Source organism: Rattus rattus, chromosome 2, assembly GCF_011064425.1.
Source record: "Rattus rattus isolate New Zealand chromosome 2, Rrattus_CSIRO_v1, whole genome shotgun sequence".
NCBI classification, from domain to species: domain Eukaryota; kingdom Metazoa; phylum Chordata; class Mammalia; order Rodentia; family Muridae; genus Rattus; species Rattus rattus.
In genome coordinates, this window is record NC_046155.1 from 35,015,350 (window position 1) to 35,042,700 (window position 27,351).

The 27,351-nt window shown below is 44.1% G+C and overlaps 1 protein-coding gene across 1 annotated transcript in view; it reads right to left on the minus strand.

Moving 5' to 3' along the window:
- LOC116891119 (1-phosphatidylinositol 4,5-bisphosphate phosphodiesterase epsilon-1) overlaps nucleotides 1-27,351 on the minus strand; it is a 204,360-nt gene that overhangs the window by 15,848 nt on the left and 161,161 nt on the right. Inside the window, exons 20-27 of the mRNA XM_032891834.1 lie at nucleotides 24,601-24,730; nucleotides 21,069-21,190; nucleotides 19,960-20,077; nucleotides 12,766-12,897; nucleotides 11,327-11,611; nucleotides 4,414-4,577; nucleotides 2,206-2,467; nucleotides 633-751 (exon numbers count right to left, since the gene is read on the minus strand). Of these exons, the coding sequence (XP_032747725.1) occupies nucleotides 633-751; nucleotides 2,206-2,467; nucleotides 4,414-4,577; nucleotides 11,327-11,611; nucleotides 12,766-12,897; nucleotides 19,960-20,077; nucleotides 21,069-21,190; nucleotides 24,601-24,730 (1,332 nt within the window). The remainder of the gene's footprint in view (nucleotides 1-632; nucleotides 752-2,205; nucleotides 2,468-4,413; nucleotides 4,578-11,326; nucleotides 11,612-12,765; nucleotides 12,898-19,959; nucleotides 20,078-21,068; nucleotides 21,191-24,600; nucleotides 24,731-27,351) is intronic.

The window sequence follows — 27,351 nt, forward strand, 5'->3', positions numbered from 1 at the left end:
AACTCAATCACCAGATTATTAGCGTACTGAGATTACAGTGCTTCTTTCCAGCATGAGTAGGGATGGGTATAATATGAAATGCATATGAGTTTTCACTCTTAAAAGCCCCTCAGGTGACACAGATGTGAGGCCAAGGGTTCTGCAGAGTGACACAAGGAAAGAGAGGAAGGAAGAAAGAGATCTAAGAAAATAAGGGCGGGAGTACACGGCATGAGATCAGCAGAGATGAGGGAGAGTGAGTTCAGGGAAGAAGGCAGGGCTATTTGAGTTGGTGATAAAAGTGGTCAGAGAAAGTGCCTGCCCAGAGATTCTGAACACAGAGGGGAAATGGACACACTGTCACATTTGTTTTTAATTTATAGAGGAAGAATAATAGAATTAACCAGCAAATAGGAGCAGTGACCCTTGTTTAGATGGGTAAGCCCTGATCTCGTCATTCCTAGAAATCACTGGTTGTAGGGTCTTAACCAGAAAGTTACTGCATATCTAAGTGTCAAAGTGTCAGCCATTTTTGTTGTCATTTCCATAGCTCCCTAATTAGTGACTCATTGGCCACTCTGATGTACCCCAAGCGAGTCCACCTTCTATGTAGCCATCTGCAGATATGCTGACTGAAGTAAGAACTTAATTACCAAAGAGGCTGGCCGGGTACTGCCAGAGGGATTGTCTTCCATCCTCCTGCTGTTTATGAATAAGCTAGAGATTTCCAAGATCTCGTTGTGGAGGTTCCGCAGCTGAAGATGCCGATATCCTGGAAGGGTGAAGAATCGGGGAAAGCCTGTTAACAGTGCATGGCTGAAATCTGCAAAGATCTCCATGGTGGTCAGTACCTCCCCAGGTGAGCCAAGTGGATAGAAGCAGCATGCCAGCAGGAACCTCTCACTGTGACAGAGCTGTCCCCTGGGGATGTTACTGGACAGTCAATGAATAATCAACATATTCTTTCTAACTTACATGCAAATGAATAATCCCTAAACCCAAACAACAACATAGAGAGAAACCTGATGACTTAGACACCAAGGCAGCTACGACCTCTGCTTTACCAAAGGTCAATATCAGTTTTAAAAAAGCGTTCATTATTAAATATCTTTTTCATTTTTTATTACTTATTCACTTTACATCTCACTCACTGCCCCCTCTTGGTTACCCCTTCCCACAATCCTTCCCTCTACTTCCCCTCCCCTTCTCCTCAGTAATACCACCAGGGTGGGTTCTAGTCCCCCCACCCCCCCACCCGGAGCTGAAGACTGAACCCAGGGCCTTGCTAGGGCTAGGCAAGCGCTCTACCACTGAGCTAAATCCCCAACCCCTGTGGGTCCTAATTCAATAAGATGTTCCCATAAGAAGAGGAAACTAAGGGATAACTCAGTGGGTAGGCATATCTGGACAAGCCTGACAACCCGAGTTTGATCCCCAGGGCCCATGTGATAGAAGGAGAGAATTAATTCCTTCAAGCTTTGCTCTGACCTTCACAGGCACCCATTCACATATGCACATGGAATAAATAAATACAATCATTTTTCATATACACATAAACGAGGATTATGGGACTATACTTTAGAAAGCCAAACCAAGGTCTTAGAGGCGATGAAACCTAACATCTTGGTTTTTGGCTTTCTAGCCGTCAAGACTGTGAGAAAACAAATTTAGTTGTAGTATATTGTTCTGGACACTCTACCAAACACATATAGTGACCAGGGGCTGCTTGCACAGGGAAAAGAGAATAGGAAGTGAACGAAAAGCAGGAAAGTATGTTTGCAGAACCCAGAGGATGTCAGTTTGACTATGGCTGGAGGGACTGGGGGAGGGGCGTATGAGTAACTTGATACTCAGAGTAGAAAGGCAGTCAGCAACCCTAGAAGGACTTCAAAGGCAGAACCTTAGACTGTACCTGAGACCTACTGAATCAGAGTCTATACCCAGAAGGATCTCATGCACAACACAAGTTGTGAGGCAACACAAGGAACTGAAATTCCTGAGGACCATAGCCAAGCCAATCCACAAGCCAACTGTGCATGTTTTTGCCTTTCTCCTAACACACTCTTCCAATACTGCTAGGCTTCCCATTCAGCTACGGCTTACTTTGCTACTACTGCACCCCAGCTCTCCTTCCCATCTTTTTTTTATCTCCTTACTTCATTTTCTGCTTTAAAAAATGCTCCCCCCACCTAGTGCCGCAGATACCATTTGGGACTTTCATTCTACCTCTCTTTAAAGCTTTGAGTGGAATGATTCTCTGAGCCGTTATCGCCGAACTGTTGTTCTCCACAACTGCAAAACGAAGAAATACAAGATCTTCAAAGTGAACCCGGAAGAGAAACTGCTCATTCCACATGGGGTTCAGAGTGTTTCGGTGGATGGGTTTTGTGCGGAAATGGCAGCTGTCCAGGGGCATGCCCAAGACGTCAACTTCAATGCACGGACTTCCGGTGCTGTTACTAGGACACACATTCTGGCCAGAGATGATCTGAAGGGGAAGACAAATGATCAAGGTCACAGAAGATGAAAGAGAAGCGAAAAGACTGTTTCTCTTAGCTTCTGCCCACAGAGAATGCTACAACGGGTGAGGTGAACAATGAATAAACCCTTATGCAAATCCAAGGGGTTGTACTCAGGTAATCACGTGGCTGGAACCACGTGAAAACCCTGTTTTGCTTATAGCATTTACTTGAACTGAACCTCTCAATGGTCAAAATTTGAAATGTTATTAAAAAAGAAGAATCACTGGAACGAAACTGCCTTTCTTACAGATCTCAAGACAAGTCCCTACTCCATCCACACAAACATGAGTTTGCTATTTATATTCTATTTTAAGTTCCACAGGATTATATTTTATAACTACAAAATCTTCTTCAGTAGTTCTGGAGGAAGCCCGAACACTGTTAACAGAAATTAATTCATAGCTCAATTAAAAAAAATAGCTGAAGTGAGGATCTGACACTCCTAGGTGTGGCTTGAGGAGAACATTGGTTGTAGACACGAGGGAAGGAAGGTACAGCCAGAGGCATCTGGAATGAGTCAGACTGAACACGACTGGCGGACTCAACCAAGTAGAGCAAAGGGGAGACCCAGAAGCCAGGAGGCCATGCAAACTGGAACCAAGAGCCATGGCCAAGAGGCAAAATACGGCAGAAGGACCTCACAGATAAAATGGCTGGGTGATTTTAAGAATCAGAGAAGATGGAGAAAGGGAAGTCCGGCTCTGGGCTGGACAGCTTAGGGCAGGGAGTACAGTATGGCAGCCTGGACAACTTGTAATAGGTACCGGGCAATGTTGAGAGAGGCTGGCAGATGGAGTCCACTTCCACATGTTAATAGGCACCCCAGTTAGCTGGTTTTGGGGTTTCCTTCTATAGTCTTCTATAGTAGCCTTCTATAAATGGATGAAACAAGTCTACCCTTGCTAAAATGGTCTGATACAAAAGAGGTAACTGCTCTCCCAGCTTAGAGTGAAAGAGATAGCAATTTGGGTGGTGGGAGAATGTTTGAACCCCAGGGGTTTGGATCATCATGAGGATGCTTCCTTTGAGAAGAGAAATATGAGATTTAAAGCTGAGAAAGAAAGGAAAGAAGAAAAGAAAGAAAGAAAGAAAGAAAGGGAGGAAGAAAGAAAGAGGAAGAAAGAAAGAAAGAAAGAAAGAAAGAAAGAAAGAAAAGAAAAGAAAGAAAGGAAAGAAGAAAAGAAAGAAAGAAAGGAAAGGAGAAAAGAAAGAAAGAAAGAAAGGAAAAGAAGAAAAGAAAGAAAGAAAAGAAAGAAAGAAAAAGAAAGAAAGAAAGAAAAAAGAAGAGAAGAAAGAAAGGAAAAAGAAGAAAAGAAAGAAGGAGAAAAGAAAAGAAAGAAAGAAAGAAAGGAAGAAAGAAAGAAAGCAAGAAAGGACAGACGGACCTTTGTTCATCCGTCTCTCCTATCTCCTTCCCTGATTCTTTTTTCCTCTTTTAGCTAAGGAAGCCAATGAAGGAGGAAGTAGAGATGACCAACAGCCTGAAGTTCTTCACTTTAAGGCAGCAACCTGCAGAGTTTGTCCAATAACTCAGGGATGATTTAAGTAATAGGAAGCGCAAGGTTAGACTGGAAGCAGGGAATATGCCTCATTGTGTGTACACACGGATGCTAATCTGTCTGACCTAGGAAGGAGCTCAACATTGATGGGGACACAGTTATGATTCTGGGTACCCCTAGAAAGAAAAAATGACCATTACTAGTTTGTGAGATAAAGTAGTGATCTCATAATTCCACCTGCTTGGCTCAGAAACACAGAGTCTGTAACAGCATACCTAACTCCAGCTAGTGCTGGAAATATGGAAATTATTGTGAGAACTAAACCAGCATGATCTGAACCACCACAGCTTTGCAGTGCTCTGAACTCCAGAGGCTTAAATGCTCCGTCACTTGGACTGCAGGGGCATACTCACGGTTAAAGAATAGGTAGCAGGGTCCATGGCGTCCAGATCTCTTTCCAGTGGTGAAAACTTCTGATACATGGGACAGCTTTTATCCCACAGGACAGGGGGCTTCAAAACATAGCCACACCCACCATTCGCCTCAAACATGGCAGCGTTTAACTGTAAAGGAAGGTCTGCAGAACAAAGCCAAGACCGCACATTATTTCATGAAGAAGAGACAATCGGCCATTCACTCTATGTTGGCCAGTTTTTGTCAACTTGACAGAAGCTATGGTTGTTTGGGAAGCAGAACCTCAATGGAGAAAATGTCTCCCTCAGGTTGCCTGTAGGCAACTCTGAAGGGCATTTTCTTGATAAATGACTGATGTGGGAGGGCCCAGGCCTCTGTGGGTTATGACACTCCGGAGCTAGTGATTCAGGGTTGTATAAGAAAGCTGACCGAGCAAGCCTCGGAAAGCAGGCCAGTAAGCAGTTCTCCTCTGTTGTCTCTGCTTCAGTTCTTGACTTGAGTTCCTGTCCTGACTTCCCTCAGTGAAGGAAGTGTGACCCGAGAGTTGGAAGCTGATTGTGATGGTTTGTATATGCTTGGTCCAGGGAGTGGCACTATTAGAAGGTGTGGCCTTGGTGGAGGAAGTGTGTCACTGCAGGGGGTGGGCTTGGAGACCCTCCTCCTAGCTGCCTGAGGATGCTCAGTCTGTTCCTGGCTTCCTTTGGGTGAAGATGTAGAACTCAGCTCCTTCTGCCCCATGCCTGCCTGGATGCTGCCATGCTCCACCTTGATGATAACGGACTGAAACTCTGAACCTGTAAGCCAGCCCCAATTAAACGTTGTCCCTTATAAAACTTACATTGGTCATGGCGTCTGTTCACAGTAGTAAGATCCTAGCTAAGACACCCCCTTCCCTCTGCTATCTGCTTTTGGTCATGGTAGTTTAGCACAGCAGTAGAAACCCTAGCTGAGCTTCACTATAGACTGATGAAACTGAATCATGTGCCAGGTTGTACAAAGCAAATAAACCACCACCACCACCACCACCACCACCACCACCACCACCATAACCACCACCACCACCATCATCACCATCACCATCACCACCACCACCACCACCACCACCACCACCACCACCGCCACCACCATCACCACCACCACCAACAACCACTTTGCTCACATCAGTGAACATGCCCCATGTTCCAACTCTGAACTAGGTTCTGCCCCCTCAGAACCTCTGCATGTAAAACTTCACTACATCCATCAGAAACCTCATTTTCTCCTGAAGTTTGGAACAGAATCATTATCTTGGGGAAAGACTCATTCCATTTCTTTTTTCCAGCTACAAATACCAAACTGTGCACACCATTTTATAGCCAATTCTTGCTATTTCAAAGGTAAGATAAAATCTTAACGACGCAAGGAAGAAAAACAGCATTTCCTTGAAGTCTTAATTTTGGCCCATAATTATTTTTACCTCTTTCTTTTTGTTGTAGTTAAATATGAAAAAAGTCACCACATATGATTCACGTCATGTGCACAGGCTCCTCAGTCATAAACCTTAGGAACCCTCACAAAGGCTTTGACTGTGTTGTCGCCAGATTTTATTTGGCACAAATTTTGATGAACGACTGCACAGTTTCTGGACTCTTCTGCACTCACGTGCTCACTGGACGGCTCAATCTGCATGAATGTTGCCCAAAAGAGCAAAAGGTTTATGAGACACACCTGACTAATATCCCCTCTTGTAGATTCCTTCCATGTGCTGAATGAACTTTGCTATGTGAACCAGCATCAAGGAAAAGTGTGCTAAGTGCCTTTGAACAACAAAGACTTGGCCCCTACTCTTATATCTTGTGTATAAAAAATTCTCCATGTATCTGAGGTTCGCCAAGTGTATGTTTATGGATTCCCAGAGAAGACGTATCAGGTGCATCAAGCTCCTTGGGCCTTGGTCTCCTCTGTTGAATTAGTGCATAACACACATTTGTCAGGTTCCTTCACTCCCAATGTGACTGTCTTACAGAGGATATGCTGTCCCTTCTTTGGCCACTCTATGACATGAAACAGACACAGCTAGGAGGGCTGAAAGAGTGAGGCAAACGAGTTCCACTGAGGCAGTTAAACGTAAAATAGGTATTTACCCCAATTTGAAAACAGCATTCCTAATCTTAAAAACCTCAGATCCAATACTCTGTGAGGTCTAACATGACCCCATAATGTAAAAATCCCTGTCTGACCTCATAATCGTTCACTATCAAAAGAGTCTGTCTAGGCATATATTTCTACAAATATTCCAAAAATTTGAAATCTGAAACAAACAAACAAACAAACAAACAACAAAACTTTACATCCAGAAACGCTTCTAATCTTAAGTATTTTAGAAAAAGAATACTGGAGGCTCATCCAGTATTCTTACAACAGTAATAGTAGCTCACATTTAAAGGTGTCAACTTCACTCAAGTTTGGGGTCAAATGTTCTTTGAAGTGTGTCTAACCTGAGTGCTTTTTAAGACGTTATTTTTTTTCTTTTTTTTTCTTTTTTCTTTTTTCAGGAGCTGGGGACCGAACCCAGGGCCTTGTGCTTGCTAGGAGCGCTTTACCACTGAGCTAAATCCCCAACCTGACGTTATTTTTTTTAAGACTGGGTCCCACCATGTATCTCGGGGGCCTGAAACTTGCTATGTAGACCATGCTGGCCTTCAACTCACAGAGACTGGCCTGCTTTTGCCTCATGATGCCGGAGGATCTGCCCCTCATTGTCTCCACGTGTGCTGTTATCAGATACTAAAATCTCTAAAGCACCTTTGCTTAGCTAAGATCCCATCTGGTACTTCAATATGTAAAATGCATCTCTGTGAAGCTCTTCAGGTCAAAATAAGAGAGGCTCAAATATAGTACTCTACTGTCTTCAAGGCGAGTTCCAGTGGTTAACTGTACCTATAGCTACAATTTGGAAACCCGTTTGTAACCAGACGAGAGGAAGTACATGAACCAGTACCTCCGGACTGGCCTGTCTGAATCAATACTAGGGTAGATCAGACATACCACCTCTTGCATGGTCTCCTAATCACTTAAAAGCACTGTGGTAGGCAGATACCCACATTCATAATAGTTACCCTCATATTTAGGATTGTGGGACTGTGAAAGGTAGCTTCGTTCCCAGTTGAGTTAAGGCTCAAAACCCCAGCGACCCTGAAGGGCCAGGAACTTTCCCTGTTCCCGGGCACTAGGCCCCTGTCACTAGCCACAGCTCCCCGCAGATTTGTGGCCTTCAGTCACATAAGGGCAACACCCCAATCTCCTCCACAGATAGAGGATGTGACCTATGGTCACATAGGCTCAAGACATCTCCATTTTAATGAGGTACCTAGCTGGGCTGGTACCAGCTAGACTTAGCTGGGCTGGAGAGATGGCTCAGAGGTTAGGAGCACTGGCTGCTCTTCCAGAGGTCCTGAGTTCAAGTCCCAGCAACCACATGGTGGCTCACAACCATCTGTAATGGGATCTGACGCCCTCTTCTGGTGAGTCTGAAAATAGCTACCGGGCACTCATACAATAAATATTTTAAAAAAAAAAAAAAAAGGAAGATTTAGCCAATAAACTCTCCTTCCCAGACACTCCTCCCTGTAAAAGGTTTTTAACCTTAGGCCCTCCCTGAGAAGTGGGGTATGATGTCACTCATCCACTTTCCGCCATGACAATAAATGGCTTAAAACCATGGACTCTCTTTTTTCATGGGGATCCTCAGTGGGGAGCCATGGAGAAGGCCTTTGCTTACAGAGCAGACATCTAGTCTAGTTTCCCATAGAAGGTCTCTCCGTGCACCCAGCCACGGTTACAGACACAGTTACTGCCTCCAAGCTCAAGACCACCTCCATCAAGCCAAGAACTCTCCCAGCGGGACAAGCTGGAGCGCAGTTCCCCTCACTCCCACCTCCACCCCGCCCCCAAGTCCCCGGGCTAGATCCAGTCAGAGGGCTCCCACTCCATTCTCAGCTGGGTGTCTGAGAGCCTGAGAACCAGAGGGTCCTGGCCTCCTTGCAGGCCCAGGAGCAGTGTCCCAGGGCGTCTCTACAGCCTGACACTCGCCCCGCTTAAGCTCGGTCAAAGCTTCCTACGTCCTGCATCCCTGAGTGGCCGAGCCCTGTGGCAGAGCAGACTCGGAACCCCACAACCCTACGTAGGATCTTGAAAAAAAACACACCCTGAAAACTGCAATTTTAATCCAATAAAGCATAGTAAATGTTCTTTTAGAAAGCAGCTTTTCTTCTGACTGGAGTTGGAATGCTTACATCCTTGTGTGGGTTCTGCATACGGAGCAAGATTCGTTCTGACCTACAGAGCTCAGACGGGCCATTGCCAATGGTAACCACAGCTTTGCATAGCAGCCTCAGACTCACAGGCTTGGTGGTCACTTTTATTGAGCATGAACCTGCTGATCACCTCTGGAGTTTACAAGTCAGCTAGAAGCTTGAAACTAGACTATAGCTGGTCCTAGTTCCACAGAAACCCCCAGGAGGCACCAAGGCCCCCTGACATCTCCAAAATGGCAAGGCAGATGAGAGCTGTGAGATAAGGATGCTGGCAGGACACTGGGAAAGCAAGTACTTCTTACCCTAGGAATTACTCTGAACAACTGAAAAGGAGTTGTTTTGATATTTGATCTGTCTGTCTGGATTCTCAAGTCACAGAGAAGCACCCGGAAGATACCTTGTTAAGGTTTGAACGTGAAATGTTCCCCAGAGGCTCATATGTTTAAACACTTGTTCCTCAGCCTGCGGCCACCAGGGCTGTGGAAGTTCCAGGAGGGAGAGCTTTGCTGGAAGAAGCCAGTCAATGGGATGGGCCTTCAGGTCGTATAGCCTAGTTTCGTTCCATGCCCCTTCTCTGATTCCTGACTGGGGATATACTGTGACTAGCTGACCTCTGATTCTTCTGCCAATGCCTTCCCTGCTTTGATAAGCTGTGTCCTCTCACTGATGTGTCAGTGTGAAAAGTAACAGATCTGGACCAAAATAGTAATAGTAATAGTAATAATAATAATAATAATAATAATAATAATAATAATAATAAACCATAGGTTCACATTTCAGTGAGGTTGATCAGAACAGTCTGCTTTGGCTCAAGGCAACATGCAATGTATTATCCTCTGTGTGCAAAGTCTCGAGGGAGGCTTCAGTCATCACTGCATACATGAAGGCCAGTCTTAGAGATGGATGCACCGGCTCTACATACACTGTGCAGCAAGGGTGGATGCTTAGGGCTCATTGAATAGAACTCAGAATGATTAGATGATAACACTCTTTCTGGGTTGCAGGGCTATGCAGAGAACCTTGAAATGAACCACATAGCAGCCATCTGCCTCCCTTGAATGGGGTAGCTCCGACAGGTGCTCCCAGCTCCGTCAAGGGAGACTAAAGACTGCAAAGGTAGCTGGAAGGCACTGTGAGGCAATCTGTGTTGTGGACTATGGAGTAAGCTCAGGAGCAGTCGCTTCTTCTACTCCCCTCAGCTAGGGCACTGATTGCCACGAGTGGAGCCAGTGTGTCTGCACCAGTCCTGACACTTCAGGAACAGGGCACACCCCAAGCCAAGCATCCTTATATTTCCTTGAGTAAACCACTGTGCTAGTTATTACAGGGCGCTTAAAAGACTTCGGTAGCGTAAGAGTCCAGGAAGCCTTGGACTCAGCAATACAGACAGAGCCAGGGAGGTGACGCCACAGGCCACTTGTGAAAAGAAATGGAAAAGAAAACGTTTGCAACTCTGAAAGTATTTTGCCATTATTTCCATTTGTGAGTCCACGCCGCACTGTTTTTGACAGCTTGTCAGACACCCTTAAGGAGAGCAAACACTTGTGCCATGCTTTTCTCTGGGATGGGAGCTTTGCAAACTGCTTTCCCATCTATACAGTAAATACGACCAGGGCAAAAGAAAGCACAGAGATATTGCTGAGCAGATGTGTTTAGTGTTGGCTGCAGTTGACACCAGTGCCCGGCACCTCGCTATCCCAGAGCTAAGGACTGGGGTCTGACCTCAGCTGGAGGCTACTGGCACTTCTGCTGTTTAAAGAAAAGACAAGACTTTGCATGAGCTTCTAGAAAACACCCCTCATTTCCTAGGGCATGTGAAAACAAATGCCTTATTCCCCGAACTCCCAGAGAACCTGAACTTATCACTGGAAGACACTCTGCCCCTTGGGCAAATGATGCATCTGAATGGTGGCTGAAGTCACTACTTTTCCCCATTGAGACAAGCTCTCTACATAGCCCAAGTCGGCCTTGGACTCGTGAGTCTTTTTCCTCCACCTCTGGATTCATATTCAAGGGAGGCACGGTGACACCCTAGTCACAGGCTGCTACTTTCTGACTTGCAAGGACAAGTGGTTTATGAGTGAAGCTTGGAAATTCCTGCTTCCACTGAGCTTTAAAATCCAGCTGGACAGACTTCTCTCAAGAGCAGTTTGTGTTTAACAGGTGCCCTTAAGAAGTCGCCGCCCACCTTCCTTTTCTATTACTCCAAAACTGCAGGGCAACACTTCCTATGAGCTTCCTACTTTTCCGTTCTATAGTCTTCCTCTATATATGTGTGCCCCTGCCCGGACACTCTCTCTCTCTCTCTCTCTCTCTCTCTCTCTCTCTCTCTCTCTCTCTCTCTCTCTCTCTCCCTCTCTCTCTCCCTCTCTCCCTCCCCCTCTCCCTTCCCTCCCCCTCTCTCTCTCTCTCTCTCTCTCTCTCTCTCTCTGTCCCTCCCTCCCTCTGTCCCTCTCCCCCTCCCTCCCTCCCTCTCCCCTCCCTCCCCTCTCTCCCCCCCCCTCCTCTCTCTTCCCCTCTATCCCCCTCCTCCTCTCTCCCAAGAAAATAAGTGTTCATGGAACTGTATTTACTGTACATGATAAGATACAGAGAGGTGAGGGTGCAGGTTCCTTACCATCCGTCTGGTAGTTTAGAGCTACAAGCTGTATCCCATGAAGCCAGAACATGAGGGGGTTGGGATTGGATGAGTCGATTCTGGTCGCTGCCGGGTAGGTCCTCAGCAGCTGGCAAGCAGTGTGCTGGATCAGTTTCTGAGAATACCTGCGACACAGACGTTTGGCGGCATTTTCATTCAGTGACGAGATATGATAGCATTTAGGAGTTCTAATGATGGCGCTGAGGGATGTGTTTGGGCTGAGTGGAGGTTCCTCCCAGATTTGTCGAATTCCTTCACAGGAACCTAAACCCGGCAAAAGATCAGCCTCTGATTAATGTCAACGCTTCAAATGTATCAGAATGTATCAAATGTAGATCACTCTCAACTGCACATCAGATACTCAGTTGCAACAAGGAAACAGAGCCAGATGCATCCTGAATGTGGCTTGTGAGTTAGTTTGCTACCTTGAAACACCCTGGCTATTGAGTTTTAAAATGAGGGTAGCAAGCTGGGCGTGCGGCTCAGTGGTAGGATACACATCCACTAGGCACAAGGTTTTGGGTTCAACCACCAGCACCAAAAACTAAACTAAGTAATAACGTGAGGATATTAACATCAATTTAAATTGGATGTCTGTAAGTCTTTTTGCCGCGAGACTTCATTGTTCTGTGAGTAATCTTTACAAATACAAAGTCTGCAGGGAAGTGTATACAATCCACAAGAAGAAACAAAAACCCATATAATTCTATTAGTGACAAAGTGGTTAAAAGATACCCATACAAAGGAATATCATACAGGCATGCAAAATTATAAGGCAGACAAATACACAGACTGGTGTGTGACAACTGAGAGCTTGTGTGTTAGATTACATCCCATTTGGATTTTTTTTTTTCTTTTTTTCGGAGCTGGGGACCGAACCCAGGGCCTTGCACTCGCTAGGCAAGCGCTCTACCCGCTGAGCTAAATCCCCAACCCCTGGATTTTCTTTAAAATAATTTTTTTCCTTGAACAAATTACAACGAAGTCCCCAGTGGTGCACTCTGAGAAACAACATTACGTACGACACTGAGAATGGAAAGGAATTGTATTCATCTTGTGCATCGACTGGACTTTTAACCAGGGGAATTTATTACTTTTACAATGAGAAGTAATTAGAAGTAAAATGATGTATCCTGTGGATTCAGGACGCTGTTCCAGAAACCGACAGAACAGTCGGGGCTGCTTCCAATTTTACTTTTGAGGCAAACAATGTGAGAACATTGTCAGTAAAAAGGCTATTTGCAGTGAGTTCAAAGAATAAATTAACAATTGAAAAATATTTATGCTGTACTTGGGTAGTGTATACATCTATGAAAATAAAGGTGGATTTCAAAATTCAAAGGAAGTGGCTGGACAGCAAAATATCTGAGTCATGTAGCATGCAGGACCAAGCAAAGATTGAGAGAAGGTAACTTTACTTTTTCCAGATGTTCTGTTAAATGACGCTGTCTCCCCTGGGCTCATTCTGCCCGGATTGTTGCCAAAAATGGACTTCCTGCTTTTCCTTTCTTTCCCTCTGCTAGAGCCAGATGAATTTAGAGTTGACAGGCCTGTTCTCATAAAACGAAAATAAATAAGCCAAAAGCTACAGGCGAGAGAGCTCAACATTTTCCATCCTCATTAATGTTTATATTGAAGTCCTACCATTTCCTTGTTACACAGCACAGAAGGCCCATTATACTTTAACATGGCTGATATTAGTATTGTGGGCAATTATGGCCCAGTTTATTTAATCTCTAGACAAATGCAACAAGCATGGCATAGTTATTAAAGAATGATCCTCAAATTACAGAAACGCACGCGCGCGCGCGCGCACACACACACACACACACACACACACACACACACACACACGCACACACACACAAACTCTCTCTCTCTCTCTCTCTCTCTCTCTCTCTCTCTTCTAGTGAACTGTGTGCCTGAGCTTTAAAATTGCACATTCAGAATATGCTGCAGTTAATATTTATTTCCTGGAGATTAACAACACAACTTGGGGAGAGGAAAGCATAATTATGAGCTTGGGTATCGTACTGTCCACATTATAAGTCCTCTGGCATTCCTTGTTGGCGACTCGTGGGCTTTCACCATCCACATTAGCATGTCTATTATGTGGTCCTTGTTCAGCTCGTGTTTATGGGTGTAGCTTCTGACATTCCTAGAAAACAATCACACAGCAACGTGTCCCTGATCACCTGGCTGTTATAATCTTTCTGCCGCTCCTCCCTAATGTTCCCTGAGCCTAAGGAGCAGGATTTGTTTTGCAGATGTATCTTGTGGGACTGGGCTCCACAACTCTGCATTCTGATTGGCTGTGGTTTCTGCATTCTGATTGGCTGTGGTTTCCTGTGATGGTAAAGTAAGGAATGCTGAGAGAGGGAGAAACAGTCATCCTTAGGGAAGAGCACACTCATTGGTTGTCTAATGCCAAGTGGGCAGCTCTCATATACAATGTATATTGTATACAAGTAACAATGTAAAGACTCAGCAGGCTGTACTATGCATTAAGGAATTTATATAAACAATTAATGAAAACTGTTTTACATATATATATAATATATTTAACAGGTAATGAAAATTGTTTTATACATATATATGAAAAATATATATCAACAATTAATATAAAAAAACCCAGTCCACGAGTTTGAAAGAGAGAAAGAAGGAGTCTATGGGAGGGTTTGGAAGGAAAAAAGGGAAGAAAGGAAATGATATAATTGTAATCTCAAAAAATGAAAGAGATAATTAAAAAAAATTCTTCTGGGCTGGAGAGATGGCTCAGCGGTTAAGAGCACCCGACTGCTCTTCCAGAGGTCCTGAGTTCAATTCCCAGTAACCACATGGTGGCTCACAACCATCTGTAAAGAGATCTGATGCCCTCTTCTGGTGTGTCTGAAGACAGCTACAGTGTACTTACGTATAATAAATGAATAAAAAAAAAATTCTTCTGACACCATCTTTGGCCAAACCTTCTGCTTTTTTTCTTATCTAAAAAAATAGGTGTGATTAAAGGAACTTACTCCTAGGATTAGTCTGAGGGCTCAGTGGGAAAGATACAATGATGATGATGTTTCTGTGGCTTTTCTGTCTCACTCCTGGTCCATTCAGTCCCTGGATCCTTTATGCCAGCACAGTGCCCCATGCATAGCAGGAATTTAGTACGTATTTGCTGACTGAGAGGATGAACGCACACCAGCCACACAGACCCAGCTCTAGTTTAAGAAAAGTGACTTAAAGGCTCTTGGGAGGCCATCATCACTCTTGTCTATAGCTGTACCAGTGGAGGAAGGACAGAGATGTGTTTAGACACATAAATGAGCATATATGACACTGCTGGAGTGATCAAGAACCAGAGGCTAGAGAGCCCGGGGATGAAGACAAGCCAGACACTATTGGTCTTATTAAATAAAAACATGGTGACAAAATGACTCCTCATGGTGGTCTGCTATGGTGTCTAATTCAGCCATCATCAGAGAGGCTTCCTTTGCAGCCCACAAACCCACAGACAGACATTACACACAGAGAGACTTTAGAACAGAGCTCACAGAAACCTGTGGAAGAGGAGACAGGAGGAGGTAGGAGGCAGAGGGGATGGAGGACACCGGGAGAACGAGGCCATCTGAACTCACAGAGACTAAAGCACCAAGCACAGGGCTTGCACAGGCCGGGACCATGCCCTCTTACGGCTTCCAGCTTAGTGTTTTAATGGGACTCTTGAGTGCGTGAACAAGTGGGACTCTGACTTTTGTGCCTTCTCTTGGGCTCTTTTCATTCTTTCGGTTTGCCCTGTTCAACTTTGATGAGGCTCTTTCCTTTTACCATAATATATTTCATTGTTTTGCCTTCTGTTGCTGTGTCTTAAAAGCCTGATGAGAGACAGAAAGGGAGTGGATCTGGATGGGGGGGACTTTGCTACCCAGTATTTCCCATATATATCCCTTCTTGGGATGTGGAGTACCTTTCGTTTAAAAAAACCATTATGGGTATTTTTACTCCATGTTTGTCTGCATGCTATGGGCAGGCAGTGCTGCTGGAGACCAGGGAAAGGCCAGAATACCATGCCCTACTTCTGATCTCCAAGGGCACTGCCTGCTCATGGCAAACAGACATACATGCAGGCAAAACACCTATATACATAAAATAAAACAATTTTAAATGGAAAGAACTGCACGTCCCAAGAAAGGATCAACACACACACACACACACACACACACACACACACACACACACACGCACGCACACGCACAGGGTAAGTACAAGGGATATCTGCCTTCAGAAAAAGGAACATGAACGCATGTCTATAAATGCACAGAGGCCTGCAAAAGAAGACACCATGGAAGATAGGAGACTCTCAAATTCTTTATAGAGACTCCTGGCCTTGGAGTTTGGGAGTTAGTAATGGGGATTAGGGGGAATGGGCCAAGCTTAGAATATTCTTCTCTATTCCTTATAGCCTGGGGATCAGTCCTGGGTCTTGTGCATTCTGTCAAATACTCAACCACTGAGCTGCGTCCTCAGACTCAGTATGTTCTGTCTGAGCAAAGGGCTGACAGTGCTAAGGACCACAGGATATGCCTGAGGAGAACTGGGTATACAGGGGCGGTTGCTGGGAAGTATCCACACACTGCGGTGGGTAACATGAGAAAGTACTAACCCCCCTTTTCCATTAGGAGGAGGAGGAAGAGCCATGGCGATGCTAGGGCTAAATGTAACTGAGAAAGAAATCCTATAGCAGATATAAACAGGAACAGCCTGCATCATTTCCCTGATCCTAAGAAGGAACACAGCACCGGGAACTGAGATGCGAGCCCCTCGGTAGGTTCAACTGTGCAAAAGTTCCTCTACTCTGTGTGTGTGTGTGTGTGTGTGTGTGTGTGTGTGTGTGTGTGTGTGTGTGTGTGTGTGTGTGTGTGTTTTGATTTTTTTAGTTCAGGGAATTGAACCTTGAGTATTTACAAATGCCAAGAAAGTTTGCTGAGCTAATAATCCCATTTTTCTTTTTTTTAAGTTTGAGAAAAAGTCACATTAGGTTGCCCAGGATGATGCCTTAAAATCATTCTGTAGACAAGCTTCAAAATCACAACCCTGCCTCAGCCTCTGAAGCAGCTGGACTACAGGCCTGTGCTTCTGGGACTGAACTTGACAGTGCTGAAAGATGGGATTCACTGAAACTGATAAGGTAACGTATCAGCTCATCAAACGCAAAACCAAAAGGTAACAACATCTCGTATTTTCCTCATGTACACCAAAAATTTATAATCACTATTTATAGTCACTAGCAGTGACTCCGAGAAAATACTTTTAGCTATTCTGAGAAAAAAAAACCATTAAATTATAGGCAGAGTAGGGAAACTTCAATCGCTAACCAACAGCACATAAAGAGAACGTGCTGTGTTGGGTCAGAGGGATGGCTCAGTGGTTAAGGGGACTTACTACTCATGTGGAGGACCTGAGTTCAGTTCCCAACACCCAAATCAGATGGCTCACAACAGCTTGTAGCTCTGATGCCTTCTTCTCATCTCCTGGAACACATCTCTCTGCCCTCCCCCAAGCACACAGTCCTAGATAGATAGATAGATAGATAGATAGATAGATAGATAGATAGGTAGGTAGGTAGGTAGATAGATAGATAGATAGATAGATAGATAGATAGATAGATAGATAGATAGATAGATAGATAGATAGGTAGATAGATAAGTAGATAGATAGATAGATAGATAGATAGATAGATAGATAGATAGATAAGTAGATATAAGTAGATAGATAGATAGATAGATAGATAGGTAGGTAGATAGATAAGTAGATAGATAGATAGATAAGTAGATAGATAGATAGATAGATAGACAGACAGACAGACAGACACAATCCTTTTTAAAAGATATATTTTGTAAATGTTTTATAGCAATTTATAGCAATAATAGCCAGGGGCGTGAGGTGGTGCACATAGCAGAGACAGGTGGATCTCTGTGCATTTGAGGCTGGCCTGGGCTACAGAGTTCTAGGACACCCAAAGCTACACAACTAATCAAGAGGCTCAAAAGCAAAACAAACAGAAAACAGAACAACCACACACGTATCCTGCCCTTCATGTTAGGAGTTGGGCCAAATGGCCACAGACCCTATCACAGTTCTCTCTTTGGTATAAATTTATCTTTCCCCCTGAATTGAATTAGCTGTGGGAATTGTTCTTCCAGTTTATTCAATCCTTGAGAGGAGACAAAGCCAGTTGAATGGTCTTTTGTTTTTATAGTGTTAAAGAATGAAACATGAATAATGGTTTTCTTACTCTATAGTTCAGGCTGGCTGACCTGAACTTCATTATATTAGACCACATTGGCTTCAAACTAGTGTCAAATCTCTTGGCTCTGCCACCTGAGGGCTGGGATTATAGGCTTATGTTATTCTTGTCCAATATGGCCCCCACACTTGATCTGATGCTGACGGGTTAACTTTCTTATGTAGAATGAAATAAGCACCACTAGGTATTAGTTAACTGTGACCATGGCAAACTTACTTTGGCATAAATCATGTCTGGTGAAACTAAAAAGCTTAAAAATTTACACATATGTATGTATGTATGTATGTATGTATGTATGTGTATGTATGTATGTGTATATGTATGTGTGTATGTATATATGTATGTATGTGTATGTATGTATGTATGTGTATATGTATGTGTGTATGTGCATATGTATGTACGTATGTGTATGTATGTGTGTATGTAAGTATGTGTATATGTATGTGTGTGTATATATGTATGTATGTGTGTATTTACATATGTAAGTATATGTATGTATGTATGTATGTATGTATGAATGCCTACTTGTGCATATGTGCAATATGTGAATGCCTACTGCTCAAAGAGGCCTTTCAGAAGGCATTGGATCTCCTAGAACTGAAGTTAGAGGTGGCTGTGAGCCGTCCAATGTGGGCTTTGGGAACCAAGCCTGGGTCCTGTGCGAGAGCAGCAACTGTGCCGTCTCCAGTCATTAAATTTAAGCGCCACCTTCTTGTATGCTTTTGAAATATTTGCTGCATACTCCTTCATATCCTCTTCAACAGGATTTACTAGCAGAAAAGCAGTAGCAGCTGCCAAAAGTTTTATAGTCTCTGGGAGAAAACTTAAAATTCAGAAAATTCTATGATTTTTTTCCTATGGCATGGAAGATGGCCACTCTGGTCTTAAGACCTAAATCTCTAGGACTATATAAGATAGTCACTGAATATCTTGGTCTTCTTTGCCAGGAGAGGTGTGAAAAGGGTTGCTTGCCAGGGCTGGAGTTTAACACATCAAGAGAAGATGAGGGCTGGCATTCTGACTCCTCTGTCCAGGCCAACTTTATGCCTTTTAAATTGACATTCAGAAGGATCCTCTAATTCAAGCTCTTTCCCCCTTTCAGAAATTTTGGTCGCAAGAGGCCTTTCTGTGTTGGTTTTGGTTTTTTGTATGAGAGATTATTTTTTTCTGACTTCTATCTTTTTATTTATTCTTTTTTCCCCCTCTGTCTCCATTTATGGGGCACACAATTGAATGGAACCCATTGATAATACATCCTGATGAGAAAGGCAGAGTAGATGCAATTCAAGGAGGGACTTTGGAGACAGGCAGGCCATAGATCTATCATTTATTAAGTGAACTGAATAATTGTTCGGAAATGGCTCACCATATTAAGTCCATTACATTTCCAGAAATGGCCAAGTGGGAAAACTTCCTCCCTTTCCATAGAGCCTCAAGTCCACAGCTCAGGGATGGGACTATGTAGTCCAGGCTGACCTTGAACATGTGGAGATCCTCCCAGCACCACACATTCAGAATACTGCAGCCCTCTAGTTACAGGGGTTGGGTAAGGTTTGGGAAAATAAATCTGTGAGAAACAGCATCACTTCTGCTGGAGATTTTGAAGAAACTGCAGGTTGAACCTGAGTCTGGAACTCTCTGATGCTGGCTTGGAACAGCTCAACACATTCTTGGTAAGAGAATGATCGAGAGAGGGAAGTTGTGTGCCTGAACTGGATTGGACTGGAGGCTGGGTACCTATATGCTACAATTCTTTAAGTATATCAGCAACTGAATATCTTTCTCTCCTCAAGCCAATTTCTGTAGTTTTCAAATAAGACTATTTACATGTATACTCTGAAATCTTGGGGTAAATTACTTGATGTGCTTCAGGATTTGTTTCATTTAAGAATGGGTGGAAGGGAGCTGGGAAGATGGCTCACCAGTGAAGAGGACTTGTTGTTCTTGCAGAAGACTAGAGTTCAGTTCCCAGCACCTACATAGTGGCTCACAGCTGTCCATAATTCCAGTTCCAAGGGATCCAATGCCCTCTTCTGGTGTCTGAAGGCACCAGACATACACATAATGCACATATATCCACACACACAAAACACCCATGCACATAAAAACAAACAAACAAAATCTTTTTAAAAATACAAGTGGAAATTCACTAACCTTGGAGAATTATTATGAAAAGTCAGAGATGAGCTATGGAAATTATTTATTTCAGTCATACAATTCAGTTATTTTGGAGTATTCAAAACACCCCATTAGACACATAGCTCACTTTTATCCTTTCATAACTTTAAATGTTAGAGATGACACTGACGACTCTTACCTGGAAATTTTACCGCCTGGCAATAGATGACGAGGTCAGAGAGCTCCGGCGCAATCTGCCTGCTTTCTTTTTTGTTCTGAGGAAGGTAAAACTCCTCTCCCAGTTCCATGTCGTAGACCTTTCAAGGAAAATGACACCATTTTACCAGAAGGTGGAGCACTTTCTCTATACCTCTCCCACATGGCCAGCATGCTTTGCCTTACTACGTATTTCTTCACACTCATATCTCAGCGTCTTCGTGAGGGAAAAGACTGTGTCTAATTCATCCTCATGTCTCTTTGGACAGAATGCATTATCTTTCACATGGAGTAGTCTATACACATTAGTTGAATTACTAGATGATCTATATGCTTTGCTTCAAAAAAAAAATTGACACTGCCACTCTCTGAATGGGTTCCCTCAGTGTCTATAGGCTGTGAGGCACCTGGGGGTGAGGCCTGGGTATCTCATGTGTCTTTCAGGTCTCTGTGAGCTTGCTAACTCTTCATAATCTGACTTCCTTTCATGCCTTCTTTCTTGGTGTGAGTGACTTTAACGTTGTCCTCTTGGCTGGAGTGGCCTGTTTCAGCAAATCTTCACTCTTAAAGAGCCCCTTCCAAGAGAACCTGTCCTTGATCCTCTGACAGTGCAGTGAGATCACTATGTTTTTTAATTATTCACAAACACGACTTACTGGTCTCAACCACTAACTCATCCATCCTCTGTACCATTCCAGTGCCTGCCACACATATACCTCCAGTAGGTACCGATCGGGTGAAATTATGACACATGGCAGCAGGAGTTCTGTAGAATCTCCAATGTGGACTTTGGCATCTGAGGAAGATTGAGTGAGAAAAAAGGAAGGGGAGAGGAGTCCCAGCCGAAAGTGACAGAATTGCAAAGGTCCAGGAATCAGGTAAAGAAAAGCCATCTCTGGAGGGATGGCTCAGCGGTTAGGAGCACTGACCGCTCTTCCAGAGGTCCTGAGTTCAAATCCCAGCAACCACACGGTGGCTCACAACCATCTGTGATGGGATCTGATGCCCTCTTCTGGTGTCTGTGTACAGCAATGGTGTACTCACATACACACATAAATAAAACCTTTAAAAGGAAGGAAAGTGATCTCCTACCTTTCCCTTATTGCCAGAGGAGTTGTCTGCTTTCTTTATCCTCTTGGGGACTTCTTCATTGTACTCAAACTGAAGCTTGTCGGCACATGATTTGTTCTCAGGTCTGTCTTCCAGAATGTTGTCTGAAAATGAGTTACCAGGCGTCAGCAGGGAAGAGTCAAATGCTTTCCTTCAGGGCTCTGTGTGAGGCTGTCCGGCTACTTGCGTGTATCCACAAGACCGAGACGCTGGCTACGTGTGACCAAAATGATGGCTTGAAGCACAATTTTAAACCTTGGGCTATATATTTAGCTTCGTGGACTCATTTAGCAGTAGTTTTGGTACCAGACAGATATACTCTAAATGAAAAGGCCCATCTTGCACAGATAGACGAATCCTATGTCAAGAGGCGGATGTCGCACAGGCCTGGGAAGGATCTAGTGGTTCAAGCACTTCTACTGGTACATCCGTGAGTTAACCGGCCTTCCTTTGAAATGAAGTTATTTGCTTCTTTTGACCCCAGAAACATCAAAGCCAATATTCATGGGGAAAGGTTTATTGTTATGCACGATGCAAAGTTTCTCCAATTTAAATTCATTGGAAAGTAAAGTTTTCATGACTGTTGTTTTTAAATTATAATCTTAATGTGAATAGCTATAAGTATGGCAGGCAGTCTTCTTCCTGTTTGACATCTCTATTCAGAGCAAGTGTAAAAGTCTGGGAAGTCCGCCATGATTGTACTCTCTTAAAGTGAAAAGCGAGAGAGCTAGGATCTCATTCCAGATTCACTATGTTTTTGGACCACAAATGCTTAGACCAAAATATCCTTATAGCAAATCAGGGCCATGCAGCTTACCAAGGGATCAATAATTTCACCATGTTTCTATGCACAGAAGTGTCACAACTTCATGCTAATCAGACCCCAAACAGTGGAGGCATAATACAGACATCCATGCAGTTAAAATATTGGGTTCAAATGGCGTTTACCTTCCTGACTGTTAGGAACAGGGGAAGCAGTAAGGACATCTGCTACAGAGAAAGAGAGGCAGAAAGAAAATACAGGTAAGGAGAATTAAGTCAGAGGCAGATACATCAAATTAAGGCGTGGAGCAAAGCACAGGTTACAACAGCTTAGATCTCAAGGTAACAAATCAGAAGGTGTCTTAGCTAGTATTTTGACTGTCATAGATTCAAGGACTAGCAATAAAGGAAATGCAGCCAATCCTGGTCTTTGAGTAGTGGAAGCAAAAGGATTAGGAGTTCAAGGTCATATTCAACTACACAGAGCACTCAAGGCAGGCCTGAGCTGTGTGAGACCTTGTATCAAAACAAAACAAAAAAACCCAAAGCAAACATTGTTAATTCAAATCATGCTAAAAGCTGCCCATTTATATTACTAGTTAGGATTGTACTATTCTTGATATGGTTTTAATTAAACTCAGAGAGATGCATTGCAACCACCGTGGAAAACATGCCATTGCCAAGGCATTTAATGGTTGCCTATGTAAGCTGTCATAGGACAAACTTCACAAGGCATGGCATGACTTCGAGGCCTATTTGGAAGTCAGCCAGCCAGAAGGATCTTTCAAATGAAAGGGGAAATAGCCAGAACAGTGGACTTCAGTGGTCATAGATCACAGAGGTAGGGGTGTGTGTGTGTGTGTGTGTGTGTGTGTGTGTGTGTGTGTGTGTGTGTGGTGGCATCATCACACATTTGACAGAACTTTTTCATGACATATCAGAGAAACTTCTGGTTGCTGGTGGTGAAAAGTCATTGTCCAAAGCCTCCTACAGCATGGGAGGTAGGCTTCGGCTTTCCACAATACTCCACCACCAAACTTTAAACAATGCACACAAGTAATTTATAAATTCAGTGGGAAGTAGCATTAAATTTTACTTCCCTACACAAAACTAAATCAGAACGCTCTTCCTCTCCTCTGTTCATTTCGCTATTTGCAAATTAAAAAAAAAAAGTACAGGAAGGATAACTTAAAAGCTCCCTCTCCTGCTCTTAACAGTACAAAAAGCCCCAGGGTAATTTATGAGGGAGAAAGAACTTATATTCTGGTGGACTCACTTCTTCCAGGAGCAAATGACACCTGGACTGGCTGATTTCACCAGCGTCATTTTTCTTTTACTCTCTGAGTCCATTTGTTTTGCTATGGGGACATTTCCATGGGGGTGGACGTGTCAGTATAAAACTTTACACATTCTTGTGGTGTTTTTAGGACTAGGATGCTAGTAACTTGTCTTGACTCCATTCAAATTATTACCTCAGGCATTTCCAATCAAGTGAGTGGGCCTTTAACTGATGGCTCGAGACAATCAACTATTATGAAGGCTAACTGCTCAGTGGTCATTGCTTAGCCTGACATTTTAGGTCAGAATACAACTAGACGGTTACCAGTAATGAGGGCTCTGAACTGGAACAGGACCAGAAACAACCTTGAGTAGGAGAAGCTAATAAGTGGAGGTGGCCTGGTGGTCTTCACATCAATGGCAAACATTTACTAGTGTGGGAACAGCTACACAAGCAGCGTGTGTGTGTGTGTGTGTGTGTGTGTGTGTGTGTGTGTGTGTGTGTGCCAAGGGTCCCAGGGCTTTTGTTAATAAGAGGCAAATGCTCTTCCACTGAGCCAAACCCTCAGCCCACTACATCGTGCTACGCAGGAGATGGAATCAGGAAGACCAAGAGTTCCAGGCCAGCCAGGACTAAACAAAGAGACTCTGTCTCATTAAAAGAAAAAAGTTGATGCAATTAGAAACCTCGGTGGTGTTTTCTCATGGGGACACTGATGCCTTTTAGAGGGCACCAAAGAAAAGGCCAACAGCTATCTGCAAAGTTGCAGGAGGAAACATCGTGTAATCTCCGGCTAATGACACCAATTACAGGCAAGCGAAGCACACACAGACCCCAGTTTTGACTTGAGATGAATCCTTCACCAGTAACCTTTAACTTTTATCCATCACTCATGTTTCTCTCCTTGGTGGGGCCGGAAGGAAATGTCTTGTTGGGTTAGTAATCTGAGAACAGGGAGGAAGGAGAAGGCGCCTCCTCTTTTTGGTGCCAGATCCCCAGAGTGACAGCATGACAGAAAGTGACACTGTCCCCTGCAGGTGGCAGGGGGTGTGAGGGGGAGGGGGAGTGGGTGAGGGAGAGGGGGTGGGGAAGGGGAAGGAAGAGGGAGAGTGGGAGTTGGGGGTGGGGATTTAGATACAGTCGGAAAGAGCTCTTATCACTTCAGAAACTCAAAGACTGAAGGTGCATCTTTCTGTTCTCACCCCACCTCTTCCCCTACAAACCCATTTCTGGGATGACGACTCCACTCCACCCCACCCCTTGCTTCCTGTGCATTCTGGTCCTCGCCTTCCTAGAGCGTGGCTGTGATACTGCTCTTCCCCTGTTCTCACTAAGTGTCTGGATCCTTCGACTCCTAGACATTGTTAAAACCGCCTCTACTGCTTATCTATGGAGTTCCAGGTTTATTTGGGAAGAAAGATCAATCACTTGAGCAACGTCCCAGCTCACGGCAGCAGGCTCTGTGTTTCTTACCATCAGACAGGGACTCGTAATCATAATCATATTCGTCCTCCTCGTCTTCCTCTTCCTCGTTACTGGCAGGTGGCGGGTTGGCATTCCCACCAGTGAAAGCCTGTGTTTGCATGGATGCTAACTGATGAGCCTGCAAAAGAGTAGAAATTAAAGACTGCACACGCAAGCTACTGAGGTTCCACCCCAACCTTCCAAACTGCCACCCAGTGCTTTCCAAACTATAAAGGTGAATTGCTCCTTCCGGGTCCATTTGAGAGAGAGGAAAGGATCTGGATTTAGTGTAAGACAGGCAGCTAGTAGCTGCTTTGACTCCTCAGGGGGGCCCACAGATAGCTAGAGCCGGTGCAGCATCTTGGATTTTGTTTTGTGTCTGGCTTGGAGTTACCCCAGTTGACTTGGAGTTGCTCTGCTCTCCTTAGCAATACAGGCGCGAGAACCACTCAAGCGGTTTCTATCTAACCTGTCGCCTAGCCTAACCTGTCATGTCTGAAGGAAAAGAGATAAGCCGTTGTCCTTGCCTTTCCTTTTAAGTCACCTTAGATTCCCAGAACAACAGTCACCTCATTGAATAGACTCTCCCACCTGCACCCCAAATGAGGGTAGTTATCCACTACGGGGAGGCTGCTCCCTGAATCGGCAATACTCCCTGAGAATCTCAATCCTTCAGGGACAAGCACTTCTTTGGACCACCTGACAGGTCCAGGGCAGAGACCTGTGCACACCTCTTGCCTTCCACTTAAAGCTAATGTCCTGCCGGTGCCCTGAAGAGAGAGGTGATATCCTGGAGTCCCTCCATTGGTATTCCTCCCAGGGAGGGGGTGGGGTGCACTGAGTGGAGGATCTCTTCCCATTGCTTTCCACCCTTACACGTGTTTCTAATTGGCACATAAGGGCCAGCGGTTGAGCGTAGTTTATTGTGGCTGCTGTAGCCCAGTATTTTGACCCTAAAATCTCTGGACACAGCTTTTTTTTTTTCTTTTTTTCCGGTGAATGTCTGCACCTTTAAAGGAAGAACTTGGGAACTTTTAGAAATAATCGTAAGAAACCTGTGTGTGGTATCTGGATTCCTAGGCTCTTGGGAAAGTCCTGCAAGAGAAAAACTCAGATGCTTGGAAAACTAACATTGGTCCCGAGGGACAGAGTGAAACAGCCCATCAGCTTGAGAGCAGGAAGTCTCTGCTAAGACACTCATTTTTTTTTTCTGTCTTAAAATAATATTGAAAGTCCTCTGACCTTGAGAACAATGCTAGAATCCCTGTGGACAAGCAGGCTAGAAGAGCAGTTGCTAGCTTAGAGAGGCGTTGTTGTCGGAACTATAAATCAAAATAACAAAACAGAAATTTTAGGGGACCTGGGGCTGGACGGATGGTTAAGAGTGCATATGTAAAAGGTCAGCTCCAGGGCTGGGGATATGGTTCAGCAGTTAAAAGCACTTGTTCTTGCAAAAGATCTGGTTTTGATTCCCAGCACCCACGTGACGGATCACAACTACGCATAACTTCAGTTCCAGGAGGTCTGGTGCTTCAGGCATAGACTTACGTGCAAGAGAAACACTCCTACACAGAAAATAAGGAAATATTAAAATACTTTTTGAAAAGTAAGCTTAAGTTCAAGGGGAATTCGGTGCTTCGGGCCTCTACAGGTACCTTTGCCTATAGTCATGTGCACAGACCTCTCCCCCACATACACTTAAAGATAAGAAAAATAAACCATTAATACAAAAATTTGAGGAAACATGTCAAAAACATATGATAGTGGGTCAAGTGATAGTTTTGAAAATAGAATGACTATAAATAATTCTTGGAGATATTACCAACATCTTATTGTGAGACAATAAGAAAATTGTCATTTCTCCTAGTCAAAAACAAAACAAAACAAAAAAACCTGCATAGGTATTGTCTAAGCTACTGGGTTTCTTCCTTCTGTATTTAAAACCAGAGAAATTGCTAAATTCCAGTTGGAGGTGAGGTGATTAAAAGTAAAGATAGAAACTTACAAGATGGCTCCGCAGGTAAACACTTGGCACACAAACACGTCAACCTGAACTGGAATCTCAGAACCCAAGAATGAAGAAGAAAACTAAGGACTGACGGTTGTTATTTGACCTCCACATGTGATCTCTGTCTCTCTCTGTCTCTCTCTCTCTGTCTCTCTCTCTCTGTCTCTCTCTCTCTCTCTCTCTCTCACACACACACACACACACACACACACCACACCACACACACATACATCACATACACACATCACACACACATCACATATACACATCACACACACCACACACACACACACACACACACACACAAATAATTAAAAGAAAGTAAAGACACAATTTGCGTAAGCATTTGCAATTTGTTTTCATTTACGTTCTTGGACTCGGCTGGCTCGTTTTATGCCAACTAGACATGGAGTCATTAGAGAAGAGGGAAGCTCAGTTGAGAAGACGTCTCTCACAGATTGGCCTGTCGGCAGGTCTGTGGAGCCTGTGCGCAAGACAATGTTCTTGATTAATGATTGATGTGGGAGGTACCATCTGTGGTTGGTGATCCTGGGTGTCATAAAAAATCAGGCTGAGCAAGTCATGAGGAGCAAGCCGGAAAGCAGCACCCCTCCGTGGCCTCTGTCTCAGTTCCTGCCTCCAGGTTCCTGCCCTAAGTTCTTTTGAAGATGGTCTGTGACCTGAGTGTTGTAAACTTGACTAAACCCTGTTCCCCCAAAACTGCTTTTGGTCATAATGTTTTACCACAGTGA